This window comes from Podarcis cretensis (assembly GCF_951804945.1).
Source record: "Podarcis cretensis genome assembly, chromosome: 10".
In the NCBI taxonomy this organism is placed as follows: Eukaryota; Metazoa; Chordata; class Lepidosauria; order Squamata; family Lacertidae; genus Podarcis; species Podarcis cretensis.
In genome coordinates, this window is record NC_137179.1 from 75,333,981 (window position 1) to 75,359,733 (window position 25,753).

At 45.6% G+C, this 25,753-nt stretch overlaps 1 protein-coding gene across 1 annotated transcript in view; it reads right to left on the reverse strand.

Moving 5' to 3' along the window:
- The window catches only part of ELAPOR2 (endosome-lysosome associated apoptosis and autophagy regulator family member 2), a 91,154-nt gene that overhangs the window by 31,540 nt on the left and 33,861 nt on the right, over positions 1 to 25,753 (reverse strand). Inside the window, exons 2-4 of the mRNA XM_079993595.1 lie at positions 14,126 to 14,240; positions 8,308 to 8,503; positions 7,181 to 7,328 (exon numbers count right to left, since the gene is read on the reverse strand). Of these exons, the coding sequence (XP_079849721.1) occupies positions 7,181 to 7,328; positions 8,308 to 8,471 (312 nt within the window). The 5' untranslated portion in view covers positions 8,472 to 8,503; positions 14,126 to 14,240. The remainder of the gene's footprint in view (positions 1 to 7,180; positions 7,329 to 8,307; positions 8,504 to 14,125; positions 14,241 to 25,753) is intronic.

Sequence of the window (25,753 nt, forward strand, 5' to 3'; positions counted from 1 at the left end):
GACCCCTGGACAGTGAAGTCCAGTCAAAGGCGACTACGGGGTTGCGGTGCTCATCTATACTTTCAGGCTGAGGGAGCTGGCATTTGTCCACAGACAGTTTTCTGCATCAAGTGGCCAGCATAACTAAACCGTTTCTGGCACAACGGACAACCATGACAGAAGTCAGAGAGCACGGAAATGCCATTTACCTTCCCACTACAGCAGTACCTATTTATCTACTTGCACTGGTATGCTTTTAAACTGCTAGGTGCCAGGAGCTCAAACAGAGCAATGGGAGTTCACTCATCATGTGGATTCTAACTGCTGACCTTCTGATCAGCAAGCCCAAGAGGCTCAGTGGTTTAGACCACAGCACGACCTGCAACCCTTTTTACCTTTGCCACCCAGTAAACCCAAACTGTTAAGCCATTAATATTCCAGAGTGGGGTGGGAGGAGTGTGAGTGGAGACAACGCAGCCTTTCCTAAGGTTATTGAGTGAGCTCATGGCTCACATGATATGCTATCCCCTTGGAATAGGACAATTCCTCATTCACACAAGTAGGCACCTAAATCATGGCAGGAGTCTCCATAGCAGAGAAGGCTCTCTGCTTCAGACCTTCAGCCTCAAATTTGGGGCGCGGTAAAGAATGAAAAAGGTGATGAACCTTAAGGGGGCAGGGCTGGCCAGCATAATCCTGCTTCCTCTCCCACACTTATTTACATGTAAGGAGTTGACTACTTGACCAAGACTTCACTTATGTCCTGCTCTCCAGCAGCACCCAAAAGCCAGCTGGATTCCTCTAGTCCTGGCAAGGCAACCTGTGCCCCCCCCATTCACTGGACACCAGTATGGCCACGGCTCAGAGTTGATGGGAGCTGCAGCCCAACAAGGTCTGGAGGCTCACAGGTTGCCGATCACGGCTGTAGGCCTTGATTCGCGCTACACATGCATGTCGTGCTAAACAGTTGATCAACAGCGGCTTCAAGGCTAGGAAAGCATTGTACAATGCAATATCTAACTGAATTTGTGAAATTCGCTGCCACAAAATGCGGTGGTGGTCACGATCTGATTGAGTTAGCGTTGGGTTTGCTGGGGGGGGGAATAGATTCATGAGCAGCAGATCTTGGGGTCTCAAATTTCAGTAGCACCCTGTGTGACACCAAAATTCAGCACCCTGACGCCTCTCGCAGCATCTCCAGCGCCCCCCTGCCCAGGCTCCATGTCCCACGCAACTGAATTGATTGCCTCCCTCAAATCTGCCTGGAGGTCCAGAGAGGACTGCAGGCATCTCCTTAACGTGCAAATCATGTGCTTAATGCACTGAAAGGGGACTGGGGTGGAATGGGGAAGAATGAGGCAGGGCAGGAGCAGAACCCCTGCAAAAGTGGGGATTCCCCCCTATTACCTGTGGCAAAAAAGGAGGAAGCCTCTATGTTTTAGAGTCTCTAAATCAGAAGGCAGAAGGCCTTAGATCAGTGCTGGAACAGACCTCAGGCACCTGCCACCAGCATGGGCAGGGAGCAACCGTGGGCTGAATGGGCCAGAGACGAAATGCTGGCTTGAGCAGATCATTGGCCCAATCCAGCAAATGAATCCAAACTTTCCAAATATGTTTTCAAACACAGTAGCAATGGATACTTGGAAACTGAAAAGATGCTGATTTGGTCTGAATTGATGCATCCCTCTCTCCCGCAGCCTGGCAGGCAGAGATGGCTTTGCTGATTCCTGAGTATCTTCTGAGGCCGTGCCTGAGGGGGAGGCTCCCCTGCAGGGCACTTTTACTTTACTTGCTAGCAAATAACTGTTCAGGAGAATAGCAAAATTGTTCAATAGCAGTGCAGACAAAATGACTGGCTATTCTGTAGCAGCAGGAATTTAAGAAAAGTGATAATAACATGCTATTTCATCTAGAGCAGTGATGTTGGAGGCCTCTGTGGGGTTGGGGGGGGAGCCTAAGCTTCACATTTCAAGCATCTTTGTGGTAACTACACTGGAGTAAAAAGAAAGAGGGGGGGAGAGGTGCTTACTCAGAAACCCTAATGTTCAGAAGAATAAACCTGTGACAAAGTGAGACAGAGCATCTTCTAAGCTGACAGGGGCAAAATCCACAGGAAAGTTCCTCTATGTGAGCCATACTGACATAATTAGTTTTTTAAAAACAACAACCATGTCTTACAGAAAAATTGGACCTTGCTTTATGGAGTAACTAACTACAAGGAAATAAAAGAGCTTTTAAAGGTGATTATAGACATAATGGTGTCTAAAAATAATATTCTGCCTTGTGAAACGAGGTGCAAGAAGGCCTCATTTTTCATTCCACAGGCAGTTCCATTTCAAACCAATGGATTCAGGTTACAAGAAAGGAGAGTCCGACTGAACATCAGGAAGAACTTTCAGACAGTAAGAGCCGTTCAAGAGTGGAGCAGATTCCCACGAGAGGTGGTGGACTTTCCTTCCCTGGAGGTTTCTAGGCAGAGCTTGGGTGGCCATCGGCCAGAGATTCTTTAGCTGAGATTCCTGCATTGGACTAGGTGACCCCTGGGGTCCCTTCCAATTCTACAATTCTATGATTCAGATTCTGTTTTGCTGCAGTTCGTCTTCCATGAAAAATTGTTCATCCCGCTGTCCACTGTGGTGAAATTAAGTAACTTATCCATTCACATAACTCAATGTAACTAGATTAGTTGAAAAGTATCAGAAACACAAATTTTAAAAAATGTAACTAGATTACTACACTGCGCTATATGTGGAGCTGCATTTGAAGATGGTTCAAAACTTCGGCTGGTGCAGAATTCAGTGGCCAGGTTGCTCACCAGAGTATATAGAGCATCAATTCTGGCCTGACAGCAGAGACTGCAACACCTCAAGGACTGCCTCTCCCCGTATGAACCAATCCAGATCATCATCGGAGGTCCTTCTTCATGTGCCTCCTCTGCATGAGGTCCAGAGGGTGGCAACCTGAGAACTCGCCTTCCCATCTGTGGGGTGCTCTCCCCAGGGAGGCTTGTCTGGCACCTTTGCTATACACCTTTAGGTGCCAGGCAAAAGTGTTCCTCTTCTCCCAAGCCTTTGGCCAATTAAACAATCTATGGCCTTTTAAACTGGGTTTGGGGTTTGTTTGTTTGTTTGTTTGTTTGTTTGTTTGTTACTATGTTGTATATTTTTGTGTTTTTATATTGTAAGTGGTGGGGGGGTACTAAAAATATAAAATAAAATAAAAATGTACATATATTGTTGTTACATTATTCCATCCCATTATTTTCAGTGCAAAGGAAATGGAATGCAAATATGGGGAAATGTAAACAATTACTACTCATTTGTGGACTGAAAGCAAGAACAACAGCAAATACAGACTCTATTCACTGGATTGATTTCCTTTCTGGACATGGAAGAAATAAGCAAGCATCAGCAATTTTTGCTCCTGCTCCCATTTTCATTGGAATTCTCTGACACCCCAAAGCGAGTCTCAGGTTTGAGGAAGGAGCAGAGTCAGGGGAGGTTTGGGCAAGTTCAGACACCCAGCCTGCGCATCTGCCTAAGTATGGAGCTAGATGTCTGCGTGTCTGTCTGTCTGTCTGTCTGTCTGTCTGTCTGTCTTTCTGTCTGTCTTTCCCCTCAGTGGCTCCTGGTCTAACTGCTACACTAGAGCTGCTCTTGCTTAATGAGACTTAAAGATGGCACCCCCAGAGTGCAGAAAAGCTATCAAGGATGCTTTGATCAACATCAGTCATTGGCTGGAAGTGATTCTTGGGCCCCATACTCAGGCAGTCGATGCTTTTGCTTTCCTGTGAGAAAGAAAGAAATCAATTGCTGCCCAGCCAAGCGGCTGCTACAAGTGTGTATCTGGAAGCAAATTAATGTAACTGCAGCAGAATCACTTGTGGCTTCCTTTTTCAGAACCTTAACAAGCTGGTATGATTAAAAATATAGACAGTACCTCAAAAGACATCTCCCGTGAGCACATCCTGTCTTATTAGCGAAGGGCAATGGATGGTATTGAACCAACAGAAGGAAGGTGCCTTGGGCGGCATGCTTGTTCTGCCCACGTTTCCATGCCTGCCGCATAGAAGGAGCTGGCACATGGAGCTTCCTGCCCACAGTGCCGCATCTCATTGTCTCCAAACAGTCTGCAAATGTTAATTAGGGCCAAACGCCCTTTGTGGCAGCAGGAGAAACAGGGGTGATTCATCCCTCACACAAAGCGGGGGGGGGGGGGAGATGAGCAAGAGGAACATTTTCCATCCTCCACTTCTTTAGTCTTCCTCTACCTTCATCCAGCCACCTGCACAGCATTGTTTGAATGCACAAGGCGGCAACATGAATTAGGAGCTCCCCTCACTCCCCTGGCGTTTGTGATGCCTATTAGACAGCAGGCCGGCAAAGGGCATCAATACCTGACAACCAGAGAACCCGCCAGAAGAAGAAGAAGAAGAGTTTGGATTTGATATCCCGCCTTTCACTCCCTTTAAGGAGTCTCAAAGCGGCTCACATTCTCCTTTCCCTTCCTCCCCCACAACAAACCCTCTGTGAGGTGAGGGGGGCTGAGAGACTTCAGAGAAGTGTGACTGGCCCAAGGTCACACAGCAGCTGCATGTGGAGGAGCAGAGACTCGAACCCGGTTCCCCAGATTACGAGACTACCGCTCTTAACCACTACACCACACTGGCTCTCAGAAGCCTGCCCTGGTCTCCCTTATGTTTTTCTACACCAGCACTCATGGCAGTGCCAGACAGCCGGAGTTAGCCACCCCTTTCATTTCCCACAGAACCCCTGATCCAGCATCACTTTGGGGAATTAAAATAATGGCTAGATCCAGGTAAGGCTTCTGAGTTCATATAGAAAGAGGTCACTTGGCCCAGTGGCTGGAACTGGCTGTGAGCCTGCATAATGTGCAAGTCAGGGTTGCCAGCTTTTGATTTCAAAAATCATGGGGCCTGGGCAGTGCTAGGGGCAGAGCTGCGGGGGCGTAAAGGGGCCAGACTTTTTAGACATTGGTGAGAGCAGACATTTTTTGCTCCTGTGACGTCTGCCGGCAGATCCTAATGCCAAGTCAAGGAGTTGTGCAGGAAGGTAGGTGGGCGGGAGAGCAATGCCCACAGCTGCCAAGCTGTCACATTGTGTTGGCACCACCCACCTCGCCTCCCTCAGCTCAGCAAAGCCTGCAGTGGGGGAATTAGAGAGACAGCACACCCAGGCACCCGCCAGTCGCACATTCAACAATCTGGGGAGAAAGGCAGGTGAGCAACATGGTCTGTCCTGCATTTCACGGTTCATATGCAGTGCAATTTGTGTAAAGATGCATTGGCTGACTTTAACTTAGGAAAAACCCAAGGTTCACTCAAACAATTCTGGGAACCCAGCCAAAATTCTGTCTTTCACACAAGATGCTCTGGAAACTGCAAAAAAGACAAAAAAGGAAAAAAAGTCCCCAGCTACATCACATTTTTGTTTCAAGTCAGGTGCCAGCCCTCCTTTTGAACCAAAGCCGAAGGCAAGCCCACCCAACGCATCTGACTCACCAGAAGCCAAAGTTTCTCTTCCTGCCAGGGACTGTAAAGACAGAGAGGCTGTCAGGGAGCTCACAGGTGGGCTTTATTTTGCTGAGGGAGTTACAAGGTGGGCCGCTTGTGTTAGAAAGGGGCTGGTCCCTGCCAGCCTAACTGAGGCAATGGCAAAACCACGCCTTAAGAAAGGCCAGCTGGACCCAGAAAATCTAAAAAATTGTGGAGCCCTTGTTCACTTCTTGGGCAAAGTTCTGGAGTGTGTGGTTCCTGGGCCGCTCCAGGTTCTTTTTCCAGTCGTGTAAATAAAATGACAGAGTGCCTTAGCTACAACCCAATTAATCCAAAGTATTACAGTCTCTACATTTTAGAGCGTTATCGGCTGAGTTTGGCCTGTACATATCTTTACCATGCCAACATGTAGATTTGTTGGCATGGGGAGTCCCTGAACTCACTCATACTGGAAGGTTTGTAAACTAGCCATTGGCTGCTCTGTAGGATAAAAGGCTGTGGAGTTTCTGGTTCTTGGCATGAAACACCTCCACCTGCATAAACAGGTGTCGATAAGGGCCCTCTGGAAAAACTATAGATCCAGCCAGTCATGAACAGTATGAATCCGCACACGGAGGTTAGACACACGGACACTGGGATCAACACAGTCAGCGGCCTTTGGGCAAGCTGCCACCAGGTGCAACAAACCCATATAGAGGATACACTTCCTACATCCAGAATCTCCATGCATTCCAAGCTGGATCATGAGTTTGCCAGCAGCTTTGGGAAGGAAGGATATTCAGCAAGCATTTGAGACAGGCCATAGGTTTTGATGTGCTTGAGACAAGATGACCAAAAAGCACTTAAATCATTTGGCTAAACTAGACTTCTCAGCCTCTAGACACCATATAAACACTTCCTCTGTGAATCTGGGAAAGACTCAAGTTGGCAGAAGCATAGTGTCCAGGTCAAGGGAAGCAATAGTCCCACTCTATTCCATGTGCAGATGAGGGCAACCAAGATGATCGTGGGTTTGGAAACCAAACCTTATGAGGAAGAGGGAGTTGGGGACGTTTAGGAGACTGAGAGGAGATATGATAGCCATCTTCAAATATCTCAAGGGACGTCACATGGATGAGGGAACAAGCTTGCTTTCTCCTGCTCTGGAGGAGAGGACCATCCGAACCAACGGATTCAGGTTACAAGAAAGGAGATTCCAACTAAACATCAGGAAGAACTTTTGGACAGTAAGAGCTATTCAACAGTGGAACAGTCTCCCTAAGGAGGTGGCGGGCTCTCCTTCATTGGAGGCCAGAACCCAGAGTGGCTGGGGCAACCCAGTCATATGGGTGGGGTAATAATAATAATAATAATAATAATAATAATAATAATAATAATATCTGTCATGGATGCTTTAGTTGAGATTACTGCCTTGAACTAGATGACCCTTGGAGTCCCTTCCAACTCTACGATTCTATGAGTCTATGCAAAGCATATTTCGGGGGCAGCTGTGAATCAGCAGTGTGCTAAATAAAATCAGTTGTCTGTCTCAGTATAAGGCAGATTCACATTTCGATAAGCCTCAGAGAGGCAAAGACACTCAGGATGCCAATAAACTGCCTCAAAAATAAGCTGTGAGAGTTCTTTTCAGAAGACTGCCTCTGCAGTTTAGCCTTAGTGTAGATTTAGTGCACAAATCCCCCTTACAAAAAACTCAAAGAAGATGTTGTTGTCAATATACTGGTATTCAAAGATGACGGAACCCGACTTCTTCAGGTGCACTGTGTAGATCAAGGAGACGGTGCAGTCGTCCCTGTTTGACTCTATGTAATTCCCACGAGGAGTCCATGACGATCTGAGCAAACATGAGCAGAAACAAGAATTGTTTTACAATATAGGCACCATAAATATCCATCTATCAGGCATATTTAACCCAAATGCTACTTAATGATCTGCTGCAGTAAAAATCCTGGGAAAATAAAGACAAGAATATAAAAGAGCTTCTCATCCATCACTTCTCTTTGTCTAGAAAATATTAAATTTTGCAGCTGATTTGTGTTAGCTATAATTCCTTTACAGCGATGACAGGGAAGCATTCACTGATACATTAGGAGGACAATAGAATGTTATTCAATTGCTTTTCAAGCTTTCTAGAAATAAAAGACATTTTGCAACTAACATTCTATCAGGAGACCATTTCTCCAAGATGCAGTGGATTCCTTTTGAAAATTTCCCCTTCCCTGTTGATCAGCTTGGCAGTCTTGGACCTACAAAAATAATATTAAATTGTTTCTCACAGCTTCTTCTGAGGTCCAAGTGGTGGTGTCAACTCCTTGAAGGAAGACCACTAAATACATTTCTGAGCACCGGGCCCTTTGTGCATTGTTACCATTTCAGTCAATGAGTTGAGACCCCGTAAATTGCATGAGAGCCACTGGTTCTGCTGCATCATTCCAGCTCAGAGTGTTTGGACCTGGTCAGTGCTTGAACAGGAAACTGCTAGAAGACCATGCAAGCCACTCTGAACTTAGGAAGAGTGGGCAACAGCTGTGGAGTGGTAGAGTGCCTATTTCTCATGCAAAGGGTGCCAGGCTCAGTCCCCAGCATCTCCCAGCCCAAAACCATGTGGAGCTGCTGCCAATCAGTGTAGACAATACTGAACTGGGTGGACTAATGGCCTGACTCTGTACAAGGTGGCTTCCAACATTCCTATGAATATAAATATACCAGAGAAGGGAAAATTTAAAATCAGGGGCACCACTGCACCTCATTTATAATGGTTTCTCCAAGCCTCTGTGTGCCATGCGCACACAGCCCCCCCCCCAGGTCCTTACTTGCCACAGCTGTCTGCTTTGCTCTCTGCTGAGCCCATGGCTGTGTCCATGTAAGTGGCTACATTTGTGAATCCTGCAGGCAGCTCATCCCATTCATCAAATTTGATCCCACTTCCCAAGGAGTAGGTTCCTTCGGCACATTTACTGCACACCTGGTTCTTCATTTCTAGGTATTCCCCAGAAGCACATGAGAAAGCTGAGAAGGAAAACATGCACAGCTGATTAAGGGCACAAGCAATCGGTCCATTGCAAGCTCTCTTCTCAACAAGCATTCAGCAACCCTCAAATGTAGAAAATCACAAATCTGATTGGCACCTGTTTCTCAGATCTGGTATCCATTACAGGCAAGTTGTGCTGACCACAGCACCGATCTGAAAACAAGTCTCAATCGTAAGAATTTTATTTCTGTAAACCAATACCTTATTCAACATGGACAGCACACAATATTTGGGTCATCTACATAGTACCATTGACACACCTAGCAAATTATTTTCATTGATCTAACAATAAGGACAGCTTAAACACTGATGAAGAAACTACACCTTTTAATAATAAAAATAACAGAATTGAATGTTCACGGCAGTCCACACACCCCATACAGATTGATTTCTTTATATAAAATTGTTGCTTCAAATTGTTCCCTTCAGCCCTTTGAATAGTGCAGACTATAAAATTTATTAACGCAACTTCTGACAACTTGCAGCATAGATACTTAGTTTCACCATTCACCTAGAACAAATGTGCACTCACACCTTTTAACCAAAAGGTGCTTTTAATTTTTCAGCTAAATACCAATTCGTTTTTCATGAATGACCAGAATCTGCTAGTTGCAAATTACACCATGTCAAAATGCCAGAGACGCCCAGGAGAAGGAGAAGACAAGCTCCCCAGTCAACAAGTTTGATTGTCTTTCAAATCTAAAAGCATCCCGCATCCCTGGAGGCTGTCTTGTGCAACGTGTTGGCCAGACATTCTTCCCATGCCCATCTAATCTCTGAAGAACCTGCTAGCAAGGAACTACAAGAATGCAGTTTACAGGCACATTCCAACCAAACCTGACTTTCAGGGTTGCCACACATGCAGTAAAGGATGCCTGCCCCATTCTATGCAGTTAGTCATCCTTGATCTGCGGGTGATTCATCCCTGTGACCTATGCGGTGGTGCAGGCCATCCCCTCCGTCAGATGAAGACTATGTTCACATGAACATCCTAATGAACATGTCATAGAGGAGAGCCTAGACCAGCATTAAGTCCTTAGGGCTCTTCACTGCTACAGGAGCCTTCATTGCTGCTTCATTACAGTCTCTTTATCAAATGGCCAACTATTTCCACGTTTCACAGAACGCTCTTTTCCCGTCACAATGCATATCTCCATGAGCAGAAGTAGCTTGGAGGAAGCCAGCTGCTTGCCTGGTTCAATCTGAGGCTGAGCATGGCTAATGGCAAAATGAATCTCTTTTGACATCCGGGACAATCTGTGCAACTTGATTTGTGTTTCAGCTAGTAATTTGTCTATCACCAGAGACCTCTTTCCATGCTGGCCTGCCCACCGAGGTCCCTCTGCACACTGTAGCTCAGCTGGGGGAGAGGGCTGGCCAGGCCTGTTGAGCCTCTACATGTGGGCCCACTACATTTATTATTAACTTATTCATTCAATGTATATACCGTCTGTCAGGGGTTCAGGAGCAGAGGCACAGGGGAGAGAGGAAGCGGAGAGCGAAGGGGAACAATCCGAGGGCAGCGTAGGGGAGTATGACAGTGGGCCGAGAGATTCCATGAGCTTCTCCAGCGATTCGGAAGACTCCCAGAAGGGGGCACCGATGGCCAGGGCAAGGGGGGTCCCGGGAAGGACGCACCAGAAGCAAGGGGCCAGCGGCGACTCCCAAAGCAGCAGCTGGAGATCGGGACCAGCTTCCCCACCAGGGCGTAGCGGGGGGGAAGAGTCCCATGTGTCAGGGCCGGCTTCCCCTCCAGTGGGGAGAGAAGATGAGGCAGGGCTGACCACGCCCCTATCGCTGAGTGAGGGAACGGAGGGGAAGTCAGACCCAGCCAACCCCCCCGAAGGGGGAAGCAGTGACAGGAGCAGTGTAACGGTCAGGAGGAAGGTGGCCGGCTGGGCGCGCGCGCCAAGTTCAAATGTACAGGAGCACGGGACAGCAGGGAGGTCGGATTGGGAGCCAGGTCCTAAAGCATGCCGGAAGCAGGGGGAAGAATCCGGGGAATCAGCATCAGAAGAGTCCAGAAAGGGCGACACCCCAGAGGGCAGAAAGACCCAGAGGAGAAAGGAGCAGAGGAGGAGGTGGAGCAAGGCTAGGGTCTTGAACTGGTGTCGAGGGGGAGGAGATTCAGATGGAGCTTCAGCGGTCTAGGGTTGAGACGTAGAGCTGCACGCCGCGGCTTTGAAATGGAAACTGAACCTTAATAAAGACTTTTGTATATAGTAAGAACTGGCGTTGGTCCTTTGTGAGCTGGGACCTTGGGCAGCTCTGACACCGTCCTTTATCAAAAGATACCAGGGCAGTGTACACATTAAGGGCACATTTTATGGAGCACAATAATAAAAACATAACAAACAGCATAATCATGAAATAATCATAGTAACAGTCCCCCGCCACCACAGTTTTAACATCACTCAATTTCTGAAACTCTGTGTTGCCAAGTTACAACCAAGCTGCCTTTGGTGGCAGTTTGCCTGTCCTTACTAATGTTCTCCTTGAGAAAATCCCGAAACCTTCCAAAGAGCTCCAAAGTTCCCCATAAGAACACGCTTTGAAAATTCCTGCGTTAAAAGCTGTGGCTCTTCCGCTGCCCATGTGTGTGTTTGTTTTCTTGCTTCTTTGCTTGCTTGCTATCAAGTCAACCATTTTGCACTTGAGGAACCCAAATTCTGCACTGTGAAAGGCGGAATCCTGCAACCTGTAGAAATGTCCTGGCCAAGTGTCAATATTATGCTGCTTCCGCTTATGGGGTAGCGAACACCCCAGCCTCCCCCTGACCTTGAAGCATTTGGGATCAATTCACAAGACATTCCTCATTCAAGCCTGTTGCCCCAATTTTATAAGGGTTAGAAACTTTTAAAATAAATAAATATTCTCAGGATACTTATTTTCCTCATACCAAATTCCATGGGGTTTTTTTTTTGGGGGGGGGTTGCATAGCATCATAGAATTTATCTGGTTAAAGTCAATATAGTACCACTGAATGAAGACACCAAGGAATATCATGAAGCAATAAAGAATAAAGAATTAAACTGGGAAAATTAAACTCAAAATGTTCATATGAATACTATAACCTATAATTTCCTTTTCCTGATTCAGCATGCCAGATCTGAATCATTTATGTGGAGCTTCTTAATAGACCCTGAATTCATGCTTATTTCACCCCATTTATTAGAACTGCCTACACTCTTAGCCTCAATTGAATCTTAATTTTAAAAGGGTGCTGCTAAAATAGTCCAGGCTCTAAAAAAGCTCACATTGAAATGAAGACAGAGGTTGTGGACTTGGACTGAGACTCCTAATCTCAGAGTCATAGTCTTGAGCTCCACGTTGGGCAAAATATTCCCGCCTTGCAGGGGATTGGACTAGACGTTTCTGGTGGTCCCTACCAACTCTACAACAAAGTCTATGTCCTCAAAAAAGATTCCTAAGTAAACTTACCAGTCATGGGATTAAAAGTCCTACTGTGCATCTCATGGTAACGGTTTAAAGGTGATGCTTTCCATTTCTCAGGTGATGATGCTTTCCATCAGCTTTGGCTGGTGTGCTCCTGTCTTAGTAGGGACAGCCTAACTTCTGTTTTCTATGTTCTGGTAACCTCTAGGTTAGACTGCTGCAACTCATTATACCTGGGGCTGCCTCTGAAGACGGCTTGGAAACTTTAGCTGGTGCAGAACTTGGCAGCCAGGTTGTTCATCATGGCAAGACGGTTTGAACATAATACACCAATCTTGGCCCAACTCCACTGGCTGCCAATCAGTTTTCAGGCCCAAATTAAAGTGCTGGTTTTGACCTATAAAGCCGCAAATGGCTCAGGACCGCAATACCTCCAGGACTACCACTCTCGATATAAAATGTCCTAGACTCTGAGGTCCTTCTCTGTGTGCCTCCTCTATATGAGGCCCAGAGGTGGCAAGATGAGGCCTTTTCTGTGGTGGCTCCCTGTCTGTGGGATCCTCTTCCCAGGGAGGCTTGCCAGGTGCCTTCATTGCATATTTTTAGGTGTCAGGCAAAAATGTTTCTCTATAACCAGGCCTTTGGCCTCTTAAGCAATATGTATTTTAAATGTGTATTGCTTTTTTATGTACCGTATTTTGTGTTCTTCTTTTTTTTAAGTATTTTTATGTTGTGAACTTATGAACTTAAGGGATTTATGAACAAACAACAGTGAAACTGACACAGACTGGAGAGAGACTGAACTACCGTGTGATCCTGGTGCCAGGAAGGATGAAGGAAGTCAAAGGAGCAGCAAGAACCCAACACTGACATCTCCTGCTCTCTGGCTCTCCAATATTTCAATACCTTTTCTCATCCCCGCGTTGCAATACACCTGTGGCAAGAGAAAGCCCAGTCCTTTCTTGGCCTGGTCCACCCTCCTCCTTCAAAGGAGAGCGTAGCTCCACCCCAGGAGCCCAGGGCTCTTGCCCCTATTCCGCCCACCAGCTCCCCATCTCTTGTACATCCTGGGCTATTGTGGTCATTATCCTCTCAAGATAAAACAGCCTTCAGGCTCAGCAGCACTCAGTGTGTCCCAGAAATGTACTTTAAAAAACCCACCAAGGTCAGACGCAAACAAGAGCAGAAAACCCTTTGTTGTTAAGCTGGTTGCTGGCGCATTCGAGACGTGACAGAAAGGGGACGCGTTTGCTTAGTCACAGAGCCAGCTGAGCTTGGGAGCTGCAACAGCCGGACTGTTAACCATTCAGAGCAAGATCAGCTCTGGCTTTAGCTCTAGTCTTACGCAGCAAATACCTGAATGTGAGCACTGCCAGGTCTTCTGAAATAAATATTCACCCCATGAGGTGGTTTTGAACAGAGGAGCATCTGGAGGAGGTGGACGTTTCCCACTCAAAATGCACCTTCCCCTCGTGGGGGGGGGAGTCCAGATACATCTGTCTGAGGAGCAGCAGCTGATGGCAGCGGGGGTGGGGGGAGTCACTGCTGCTTGAGGGGAGGGGGGAGGGGGGACCGACATGGTGCAAACACTGTCAGCAACACCAGATGGGCTCTGCCAGTGCATCTGCCCCATGCCCAGCTCCCAGCCACCTCGCGCTCAACCTCTCAATCTTAGCCATGCTCATTTATTTTAAAATGTGCAACCCACCTTTTAACCAATGCTTCAAGGCTGGCAAAATAAAACAGCATCATTCCGGCAAATATTAACTTTATACTTGCAATAACAAACTAATTTTAAAAATTAAGTTTTTAATCTTGCGTGAGAAAACACCTGCAGACTATGGTTCATTTAGTGATAAATATGTGAGAGGAGGCTGTCACTGTCAGAGAATAAAAACTGAGAGAAAGGGGATGGTTTTAAGAATAACAAAAAACTAAGAATAACCCACAGAGTAAGTATATTCAAAGAGTAAGAAGCAGCAAACCCCTCTAGATATCAACTTGATTTTTCAAATGTATCTACAGAATATCCCTACGTATGTTTCCTTAGAAGGAAGGCCCACTAAGCTCACTGAGATTTGCTCCCAAATAAAAGGGCATTTGATCACATCCAAAGTCGTGCTTGATTATGTAAGCAACAAAAAAAAAAACTAAAAATGGCAAGCTTTACATGAGATTTGTAACAAGAAAGCATCAATACATACTGCATTCCTTCCCTTTGACAGGATCAGGTAAACCAGAACATTCCACATTTGGGACTGCAACTCTCCATCTGGACCCACTGCTGTCGCACTCCGTGTATTCAAAGTGGTACTCTGTCTGCAAGCAATAATAATAATGCTTCAGTTATGATATATTTACATTTCTATTTAATCCCAATGCATCAGTAGAACATCAAAGGGGAGGAAACACATTAATATACAAAATATTGAACTGCCAGTGTCTGGGTGGACATGAAGTGACAAAATGCACAAGGGTCACAAAGTATCAGGACTTAAATGAAAATGCATAGAAAACGAGACTTGGGCCCAAATTTCCTCTAACTGGCTACAAATGCGTCAACTCTGAGAGTGTGGGCATCGCCTTCTGGAAATGAGGCTGCCAACATGCAGCCAGAGGAGGGGGCAGGGCTTGTGAGACAAAATGCTCATGGGCAGGAATGCCATTCAAAGGACTGAGCACAAATACTCAAAGTGGCTCATAAACGTGAGCTGTGATTCCTGCAGTGGAGGGCTGTGACTACATGACTCTTCCAACTCTGCAGTTCTATGAGTCTATGATTCTGCAGAGCTCTCTTTCAAGACAAGTGGCCATAAAGATGCCGATGAACAAAATCCATATCTATCAGGCACACCATTTCTTAGGGGAGCAATGGGGAGCATTTGCTCCAAATGTTACATGTGAAAGGAAAACATCATCACTGATCATCATTGATCAATAGACATTGCCATATTGTTGTTTACTCACTAACACACACTGGCCTATTATTATTTTTATTTCATTTATAAATCACTTCCAGTGAGGCATCCCAAAGCCTACAGTAGAATAAACACACACGGTTGCTCACCTCCCCAGTCTCTGAGAGGTGAGAGATTCCCGGGGTTCCAGGAGCTTCCCCAGGGTTCATGTTTCCTTCAGAATGAGGCACAGCAGAGACCGTGGTGTCTTTAGGATATATGGATTATTTGCACATATATACAAGCTGAGTCTACAATGGAGGGGCTCACAGCATTCACACCCCAAGAGGGTCTTGCTTCTCCCACAGCCACAGCCTGGGATTCCAGCAAAAATCAGGCATGGCTCTGCCGTCCTGCTTTCCCAGCCTGCTGCCTTGCTTCCAGCTTCCAGCTCACACAACTCAACTCTTTGTCTTTCTCACTACCAGAAAGTGAAGGGAGGGGGCCCCACCCATTTGTCCTCTGGCACCAAGCCACTTCCTTTGTTACCTTGATGACCCGTTACCTCAGCAGGAAGCTAGCCTGACTGCTCCAGGAATCTGAATCCTTGCTAGATCCAGGAACTAGAAGGGTCTCACCATACAGCCTACTCCACTGGGGTGTGGAATGGACTTCTGGATTAGGGGTGGGGACGAATTTGATTCAGTTAGATCCTGCTTTAAATGCTAGCAAATTTCCACCTTCCAAAACATTATGGCAACCCTACAGACATTTGCACTTATCCAAACTTTTGAAATGCAATTCTCCAACCAAATGATCTTTACAAAAATGCAAATATTAGGAGAACGTGGGCATAACAAATGAAAATAATATGCAAAAATACATTATATGTTGAGAAATTTCCTGTAAAAATGTGTCCATTAGTCAAAACTGCCCACAAAAAATGTGTTTATTAGGAGAAATCTGCACTAAAATGCTGAATAATTCTCACTAGGATTTTATTTTTTAAAATAAAATGAAATGAAATGAAATGAAATGAAAATTGCTGCATAAATTTGGAGAACTGAATTCAAGATTAGAGAAATAAAAAACGGAAAGAACTGAAACTGACGGATTCTTCCAGCCCTGCTCCTGATAGGATGGTATCTGCCAGATGCCTCCCCTGCAGAAGAGTGACTGGCTGAGGATGTAAGGAAAGAGGCAACTTGTAGGGATCCTGGTCCCAAGCTATACAGGGCTTTGTACCCCAAGGCCAGCCCTCGAAGCTCACCCAGCACCTGGCGGGCAGCCAGTGCAATTCTTTCTGCAGCAGCACAATGTGCCTGACTTCATACATGCTTCATGGGGAATTAAAAAAAAAACCTCCACTATAGTGATAATGTCCTTTTGCATTAAATTCACTAAATAAACACCCCTTAGAAACACAAAGTACAGTTGGTAGCTAAGACATCAGTGGTTAGATGTAACAAAAGGGGAATCTGAAAGCTCACAAACAAAAATAGCAAGTTGTCCTCTCCCCCTTGTTTCTGGCTTTGCTGGGAAGAGCCCCTTCTTAGACACCCCAGAGGGATGTGATCATCTGAGTTGATGAAACAATATGAAATGCCATGTAAAATGAATCCAATATGCTATTGAGCAGACTTTCCATTGCACAGAGAGAAATATCGACACATTGTTTCTTATGATAAACATGGATGGTTCCAGAAGGGTTTACATGCCTATTTAGCGTGGGGGGGTCCTTCTCCAACCGAGGAAGAAAATGACATTGATTCATGATGTGAGAGTTGGAGTTGGAGAATAGAAGGGAAGATGTCTATAGGTGTAATGCTAGTTGCTGAAGGGGTCTATTTCTAGTGAAAACCAAACTAAGAGTTAACCTGCATAATTTTCTTAATGGAAGGCTGACATTTTTCCAAGTATTCCAGGAAGCATACCAAAATCAATTTGTAAGATTGAAAAGGTTAATAGTAACACGGACAGCAAGGCCAAAAATAGATAGATGTTCATTTCCAGATAGCTCCCACTATGCATTGCCTTGTACTGTTCTGACAGTGAAAAGGTATCTGTGTCGTCCAACAATGTTGTAAAAATTTCTCAAGCACACAACTTAACAGGATCTTCCTTCATCTGGAAAGCACAGGCCCAAGGAAGGCCAGATACAACTGCAGCAACTCTACTAAACTTAACATTATAAGACCACCTAAGGATGAAGGGGGGCATTTATTATCATCCCTTTTGCTGCTATGGTGCCCTGCTTGACTGCACTGAGCACACTCCTTCTGTGCAATAAATGGTGATAATCTGCTCCATCCCCCTCTGACAACCACTTAGCTCAGCAGGACAGTTTTATAAATGTTCTCCTTCCAATCGTTGCAATTTGTGTTTCTTCAACAATAGCAAAGACACTTCGTACTTTCTTCCATTATCCATTTTGATGACCCGAGGAAACCAAAGCATGGTCTCTACACACACACCCTTTGCTTTTATGCTATTGTACTGATTTTTTGTGGGGCGGGGGGGAGACAGGGACCCTGGCTACACATTATACAACACTGACCAGTGGGGACAAAATGCAAGCATAGCTGTGGTACTGATGCATATTCCACTGAAAGGCATGTCAAATGAGGATGGAAGACGCCCACGTTTTGCCCCACTAGTCATGCATAATGGACGAGACTAACATTGGATCAGGATGACCTTCTTACTGCTCAGTGCTGGAAGGCCAAGGGCCACAGGGACAAATTGCCTCTTGCACCCACCCCCCCATCAGAGTGACAGCAATGGGAGCCACATCATCTCAGCCACATCATCACACAGTAAAGTCTGACTTGCTCCAAAGCACCATGACATCATCATGCTCACTTCACAACCCACAATGCACCGTGCAGTAAGGGCACCCCTTTGGGGTGGGGTGGGGGGGGTGCTAAAGCTGCACAGGAGCAGGGGAAACAAGACCGGTGAAGTGACATGGGGAAATATTGGGAGAGTGGAAAGCCGAGAATTTTGCACCACCCGCAGCAGACAAACGTTTTTGCATCAAAAATCAAGCCTTCTGGAAATTCAGCACAGCACAGTCTGCTCTGGCAGTTGAAGATCAGCAGAGATTAGCTAAGCGAGATAAACAGATACTGAGACCCGCCTGCTAGCTATGCCTCCTTCCCTAGCCGTATGGTGTCAGGGCAAATTCCTCCACTTTTCCATGCCTGTGAAGAGGCACCTTTCAGGAGCTCTCAACAATTAGAGCTTGTGTAAGTGTTGTGTGGCAAGTAGAACATGCAGCCAGGCTCAGATCCACTGATACCATCACTGATGCACCAGGAATTGCACAAGAATGTACCGGTAATTCCACGCACCACTGTCAGGGAATAAGCCTCCTCCAACTTCCTGGACTCTGCTCAGTAACAATGCAAGCATCATCTTGGTTCTGATTCCTGGTATCAACATTCCCGTTGAGCTCCTAATAGTGTGTTTTTAAACAACTTCCGAGCATTCTGGAGAGGTCTGACCCTGTTGCCTTTGCCTTTCAGCAACTTCCTTTTTACACAGGGCTGGTCCATCCATGAGGCATGGGGAAGTGACTGCCTCAGGCAGCTGGATACACTGGGGCAGCAGATGTTGATGTAGATCTTCCTTTTCCACTTGTTCCTAATGTAGATCTTCTTCACCCCTTTTTCCCTGGGGGGGGACCACAATTTTGGGGTCTGCCTCAGGTGCCAAAATGCATTGGGCTGGCCCTGTTTTTCCCAATCCTTTTGGGGGACTTCTCTCTTTTGAAGTGAAATATGTCGAATGTGTCTGATTTTCTTGACAAGTGGCCATTTACACCATTTTACATCCTTACGGGATGCGGGTGGCGCTGTGGGTTAAACCACAGAGCCTAGGACTTGCCGATCAGAAGGTCGGTGATTTGAATCCCCGCGATGGGGTGAGCTCCCATTGCTCGGTCCCTGCTCCTGCCAACCTAGCAGTTCGAAAGCACGTCAAAGTGCAAGTAGATAAATAGGTACCACTCCAGCAGGAAGGTAAACGGCGTTTCCGTGCGCTGCTCTGGTTTCATCAGAAATGGCTTAGTCATGCTGGCCACATGACCTGGAAGCTGTACGCCAGCTCCCTCGGCCAGTAAAGCAAGATGAGCGCCGCAACCCGAGTCGTCGGTGACTGGACCTAATGGTCAGGGGTACCTTTACCTTTTTACATCCTTAAGGCTGGGTTGCTTCTTGGCCCCGCTAGAGGAGGGCTAGGGAAGCCTCTTTTCATCCAAAGTCCACATTCACTCAGGCGCAGCCTTCCAGGGACTGCACACCGGTGGTGGGAGGAACTAGAGGCAAAAACTAGAAATGTGTGCACATGCAATACTTACTTTAGTATAGAACTCAGCTCACAATGCCACACAAAGGTTTCTCTACACACATTTCTCCACCTTCCAACCTGGCAAGCCAGAGACGTCAAGGACACATGCAAAGAGGGCTGCCAAGAGGCGTGGCCTGAGCAAATGGGGGTGTGGATATGGGCTCTCCATGAACTGGAGAGAGAAGATGGGGGGCCACATTTGGCCCCTGAGCCTGAAGTCCCCCCCCCCTTTGCACTACAGAGTGTGATGGACTCTCAGGAAATAGCTTTTCTACAAGATAGATAAGTACTATTGTTCAAGTGCAAACACTAAGAACAACATAATGGCTCTCATCTTGCCTATCTTGTAATCACTGTAGAACAAATGGTTGAAAGCAGGTAATTTTCCTCCTTCCCTCTGAAGAGAGGACACATCACTTCTCCTCATCTTGCAGATAAGACATTTTCCCCTTAACCTGATTAACTGCTTAACAGCATACAATGCTATTAAAAGATCTCCTCAGCTAAAAGGGGCTTCCATAATCTTTAGAGACACGTGTGTGATCTATATTTACATGTGAACAGGAATTAAATGTACAAAAAAAAACACTACACTAAAGCTTCTTTAAGAAAAGAACAAAAGGAGGATTATGAGATGGGGGGGTGGATTTAACCCGGTCAAATGCTCTAGTGATCTTTTCTAACTAATTAGGCTGGAGGCAGAGAGAAAACACTCTCTCCTCCTTTATTCTGACAGAGATGTTGAGACCAGGAGCATCAATGGGGTTTTTTTTAAAATCCAAATAACCCAATAAGTTGGTCAGTTTATTACTATATGTGATGACAGCAACAAGAGCAAAAAGTGGAAAGACAAAGAAATACCAACCAAGGAAGACTGGCAAACAAATTGACAGAAGTTTAACAATGAAAATTAAAGATCAGGAGGAGTCAGGGTCTAGGGAGCAGTGGAAACCTTATGTAGAATATTTGAAGGAAGATAGTAACCAGATTAATATGCAAGTAGGATTTGAACTGTAAACAGCAGTGAAAAATAATTTAGATACTGTTAGGATACTCCGCTGAACATGAGAATATATTATGAGGTGTCTTGTCTGGTTAAAGGAATGGTTGTCTTAAAGGAATCCGTATATTTTGGACCTGGAAGGTCATGAAAACAGTTTTTGTTGGCAAGCATATGGCACGTGGTATGGGAAGACAAAAGTGCACAGAAGCTTTTTGAAGCATATAATTAGGAAAAACCTATATAGAATATGAGATAAATATAAACAGCTTTTGGAAAACAAAACACCACTCGAAGCCATAGATGTGAAACAGAAAAATATGACTGAAAATTGGGTGACCTATAGAGATTTACTAAAGGAGGAGGGTGGTGAAATTAAATTAAAAGAGTTTGAAGAGTTACAAGGAAGGTTAACAACTTGGTTACAGTATCAACATCTGAATGAAGTGTTTAAAATAAAGAAAATCTTCCAATTAAAGAGAAACCTGCTAGAATGCAATGTTAACGTGTTGTCAAAAATGTATAAGATGTTATTAGAATGGGAAACAAAAGACAAACAAGTGAAATCTTCAAGGATACATTGGGCAATGGATGTTGGTCATAATACTGCAATAGAGGCATGGGAGCAATCATGGAATAATGATATAAAGTTTACAGCCTGTTATAATTTGAGGGGAAATTATGTGAAAATGATGTATAGATGGTACTTAACACCTAATAGGCTAGCAAAAATGTACAAAACTGAATCGAGTACTTGTTGGAAATGTTAAGAAAAAGAAGGTACCTTTTTCCATATGTGGTGGACTTGCAATAAGGCAAAAGTCTACCGGGAAATGATAGATAATGAATTTTTAAAAATGTTTAAGTTAACCTTTATTAAGAAAACAGAGGCTTTTCTTTTGGGAATAATGGGATTAGAGTTACCTAAGCAAAATAAAAAGGTATTTATGTATGGCCACTGCTGATAGAATGTTATATACCGGAAGAACAAGAAATCAAGAAGATAAAGTTTTAAAGAAAGAATGGAACTCATTTATAGCATAAAGTTATTGTAAACAAATTAAGACATTAGCAGGGTTAATGTAAACAATGCAAAGTAATAATAATAAAATAATAACATATACCGTATTGGCCTGAATATAAGCCACACCTGCAAATAAACTGCACCTTTAAAATTTGATGGCTCGGGGGAGGCTTGGGAGCTGCGGACAGGAAGGGCGCCGTTGCCCCACACTCCCAGGGTGCTCTCTGGGGGGGGGAGTCATGCCGCTTTGCCGGCAGCCTTCCCCCCCCCTTCCCCTTCTCTCCAGTGGCTCAAGGGGGGCTTTGGAGTGGTGGTGGGCTGTGCGCCCTTGCCCCGTGCTCCTGGGCTGCTTTGGGGGGGGGGGAGCTGCGCCGCTTTTCCGGCCGTGTAAGGTTGCAAATATAAGCCACACTTTAACTTTTCACGATCAGAATTTTTTTTTTGGGGGGGGGGGGAAGTGCCGCTTATATTCAGGCCAATACTGTATAACAAATTGGTATAATTTGTATATGAAGTAAATTAAAATGTAAAGAAGGAACCACAGAAAGAGTGGGAGGGTAGTCAAAATAAGAGAATGATTGTGATTTATTTTTATTTTTATTTTGTATGTTGTAAAAGCTTATAAATAAATTTATTTTTTAAAGATATTAAGTTAGGATGAAAGTGGGATGTTAAGTTACAATATGCAGCAGGGTAAGGGAAAATAAGGAAACCATGGAGGGATGGAGGGGAAGTTCACATGTACTAGAAAGAACGGTGAAAATTAAATATGTAGTGAGTGTTTGAAAATTCTAAATAAAATATTAAGAAAGAGAGACCAGTTGCATCACCACAAATTTGTTATGTGCTCAGCAAATCAGGCCAGTTTCCCCAAGTCTATTTTACATCCGCACAGACCAATGAGATCTCAAGAGAAATGAAACCATCAATTGGTATTAACCATCTCAGCTAAATGGAAAATCCATGTAAAAGGCAGTATACCTCTGCCTGCCAGAGGCTATGGAGAAGCAACAAAGGGAGGTCAGCCTTGCTTCATTCACCAGTTTCAGAGCTATCTGAAGTTCCCATTATGGTGGCTCTGGCATTTTCACTAACTGGTGCCACACCCACTTTGCAAAGAGGGTTGGAAGTGGATTTGCACCAGTGCCACAGCCCTGACCTTAAGCTCGGAGATACACCTGCGGAACCCAAGGCCACCACGCATCTGCCTCGGAAATTGGTCTGGGCTTCTAACACTGAGCCTGAGGCTGGTGACCAGGTGTCCACTTCTGGGTTTGTCTGCACTTCTGCTTGTCTCCTGCCTGGGCAGCAGGGCTCTTCTGCCCCCTCCACTCTCCCAGGAAGACGTGCTCGTTACCGCTGAATCAGAGCAAACAACAATCTCCAGAAACCCTTATTGACGTTTCTTCTGTTTCAGCGGCAAAGTGGGTTTCCTTGGGGGAAGTCAGTGGGACAAGTGGAGGTGTGGGCAAGCCCTGAGTCTGGACTTGGCAGACAAGAACCTGCAGAACTGGAGCCAGAACCCTGGGGAGCACTTTCCCCTGAGCCCAAGGGCCTTCAGCACTGCTGCTCCTGACACATGGGAGCTACTCGGGTGGGAGAAAAGAGAAGTGGTGTCTGTTCCTGTAAAAATCTCCATTCTTCAAACTTAGGAGGGTTGCATTGGAGGCAAATGTTCAAGGGCCTTAGTGGAGTCCCTCCCCCCCCCCCCCCAATCCGGTTTTGTTGGAGCCAGTAGGCACAAGGAGCTGTCCATGGTGCTGCAATGACCTTGCTGCTTTGTGTCCTGTGCCTGCCTGTCTTGTTACAATGCCTAATGGGTACCAACTAACAAAAGATCAGAAAATATTCATCGTACTTGTATATAACATTTTCATTGTACTTGTATATAATTATCACTTATAGCCTCCCAGAAAATATATGTAATGAGTGACATGTAAATCTCATTAATAAATAAACTGACTTTTGAGTAACTGTCCTGAGTTTGCCGGGGGGGGGGGGGGTTAAACAGGACTAGACTGAATTCTTAAAGGAAATGAGTGTCCCAAATCACAGTGTGTATAAAGTTCCCTCTAAACACATTATGTTTTATGAATGAAGCTCCTCTGGTCAGTTACAGGGACAAGAGCCAATGGCAGAAAACGAAAAAGGTCTCATACAAATTTCCAGCGCAAGGAAAATCTAGATGTGAGCAATTAAATCACTCTAATACAGAGCACGGTAACCAGCTATTGATTACCTATGCCTCATTTTTCATGCCACACAGGTTTTTAAGGCAGCTCATACATAACATGCTATTATGCTTTGATCCTAGCCACATTCAAGTGATTTGTAGATTACATTTTCATTTGGGCAAGGGAGCCTGATATAACAAATCTAAGGATATAAATAAAACATTATCAGCTCTGGCTGTGAACTACAAATCAGTTCAAGAGAACACTTCAGCCTGAACTCATTTTAGCCATATTGACATTTATAGGACTAAATCAATTTAAATCTTTCAAAACAAAAACCGGGGGATTGGGTCTTAACGGTGATGCAGGGCTGATGCCAAAAACAGCTGGTCCACATCAAACTCTCCCAGCTCTCCCTATAATGTTTAGGCATGCTCCCCCCATGACACCACAGCATCCCCTCATGGCTTTTCTTTGCTGCTACACCTGATCCCTAGATGCTGGTGGTGTGAGAGTGCAAATGCACAACAGGGTGAATGACACCATGGCATGGGCAAGTGTGGCTGGACATGACCGAGAAGTGGGGAAGAGCCCACGGCAGGGATGTCATTTGGGGCTACATCTCCACATCATATATAATGTTTGGTGCTACTCTAACTGGCGTCTGGGATCAGGCTCAAGACTGAAATTCTGTTGCATCGGTGCAACTTTATGAGCAGCAGCTCAGGATGGTACAACCCACTATACATGTAAATGAAAAGAAGATGTGGAAAGGGCCAGGCAAAGACGACTGCAACACTTCGGCCAGTCCTCCTCCTCCTCCTCCTCAGCCATAGAATAGGCTTCCTCCTTTCCCCACAAAGCCACATGATGTTAAACCGGAGGGGGGGAGCTGTGGCCCTCCAGATGTGGCTCAACTCCAACTCCTGTCCACCCTAGGCAGCATGGGGGGTGGTCAGGGCTGCTGGGAGTTGTAGTCCCGCAACATTTGGAAGGCCTTGGGTTCCCCACCCCTGCATTAAGCAAAGCACTCACCAGCTCAGCTTCCACATTCATCTGCCACGAAATGACACATTGACGGAGAGCATCCCAGAACATTCCTCAGAGTGCCATAGCCAATCATTTCTACATTCAAGGCAGGCTCCTGATTTTATACCTCTCTAGCTAAGATGGACTTCCCCTACTGCTCTATAATAAGACAGCTCAAAAAGTGCTACATGAAAATCCACTGTCCATCACACATGCCCTCAGCTCTCTCCTCGCCTGCTAGCAGGATTCAACTGCCAAAGATGCTTTAATGCATTAGGCTGTGGACACACAGCCAGCAATCAAGTTGTCTTATACAAGATCAGATGACTTGTCCATCTAGCCCAATACTGTCTACACTGACTGGCAGTGGCTCTCCAGGGTCTCAGGGAGGTCCCACTCGTCACTGGTTACCTCATCCTTTTCACTGGAGATACCAAAGATTGGGACCTACTGCAGACAAAGCATGTGCTCTACCCACTGAGCCATTGTCCCTTCCCAGCTGCAGGGATGCCAGAATGAGAAATCACAGTGATGCCACTCAGCCTGGTCTGATGCTCTCATTCAGACACTGACCAAGCCAGTATTTGGCTTTTCCAGCTTCCTTTTTGTGAACATGTCTAATTATCCCATTCAGTCAAGAGAAGCTTGCAAAATGACAACCATCAATATATTCCATTATCTTTAATATGCATTTTGAATCCATTTCCAGTTTGCAATGAGGGCAGGATACCACAGGTGCCCTCAACCCTCCTTACGCTGCTGGTTCCTTGGTATGCTCACAGGGGAGACAAATCAGGAATCTTGCTGTCAGGGCCAAAAGATACACAAAGTAGGAAACCCATAATCACATCTCCCGATGTTTTCATTTTTACCTAAAAGCAGCTAACCAATCTCCCCTGCTAATTCTGCAATCTAAATCTCTTCCCCTCCAAAGGTACTATTAGCCTCATGCCATGCCTGCATTTTTTCTGCTCTGAGGCAAATAGCTTTGGATGGGAGAGGAATCACATCAGCAAAAGACACTGGGCAGAAAAAGGCATCCTGTGACCCTCCAGAAACTCCAGCTCCTTTCAGACGCAGCCAGGATGCCAATGGGCAGATATGATGGAAGCCGTGAAGGACACGGGTGGCACTGTGGTCTAAACCACTGAGCCTCTTGGGCTTGCCAATCAGAAGGTCACTAGTTTGAATCTGCATGACAGGGTGAGCTCCCATTGCTCTGTCCCAGCTACTGCCAACCTAGGAGTTTGAAAGCATGCCAGCACAAGTAGATAAATAGGTACTGCAGTGGCGGGGAAAGTAAATGGCATTTCCGTGCACTTTGGTTTCTGTCACAGTGTCCTGTTGTGCCAGAAGCG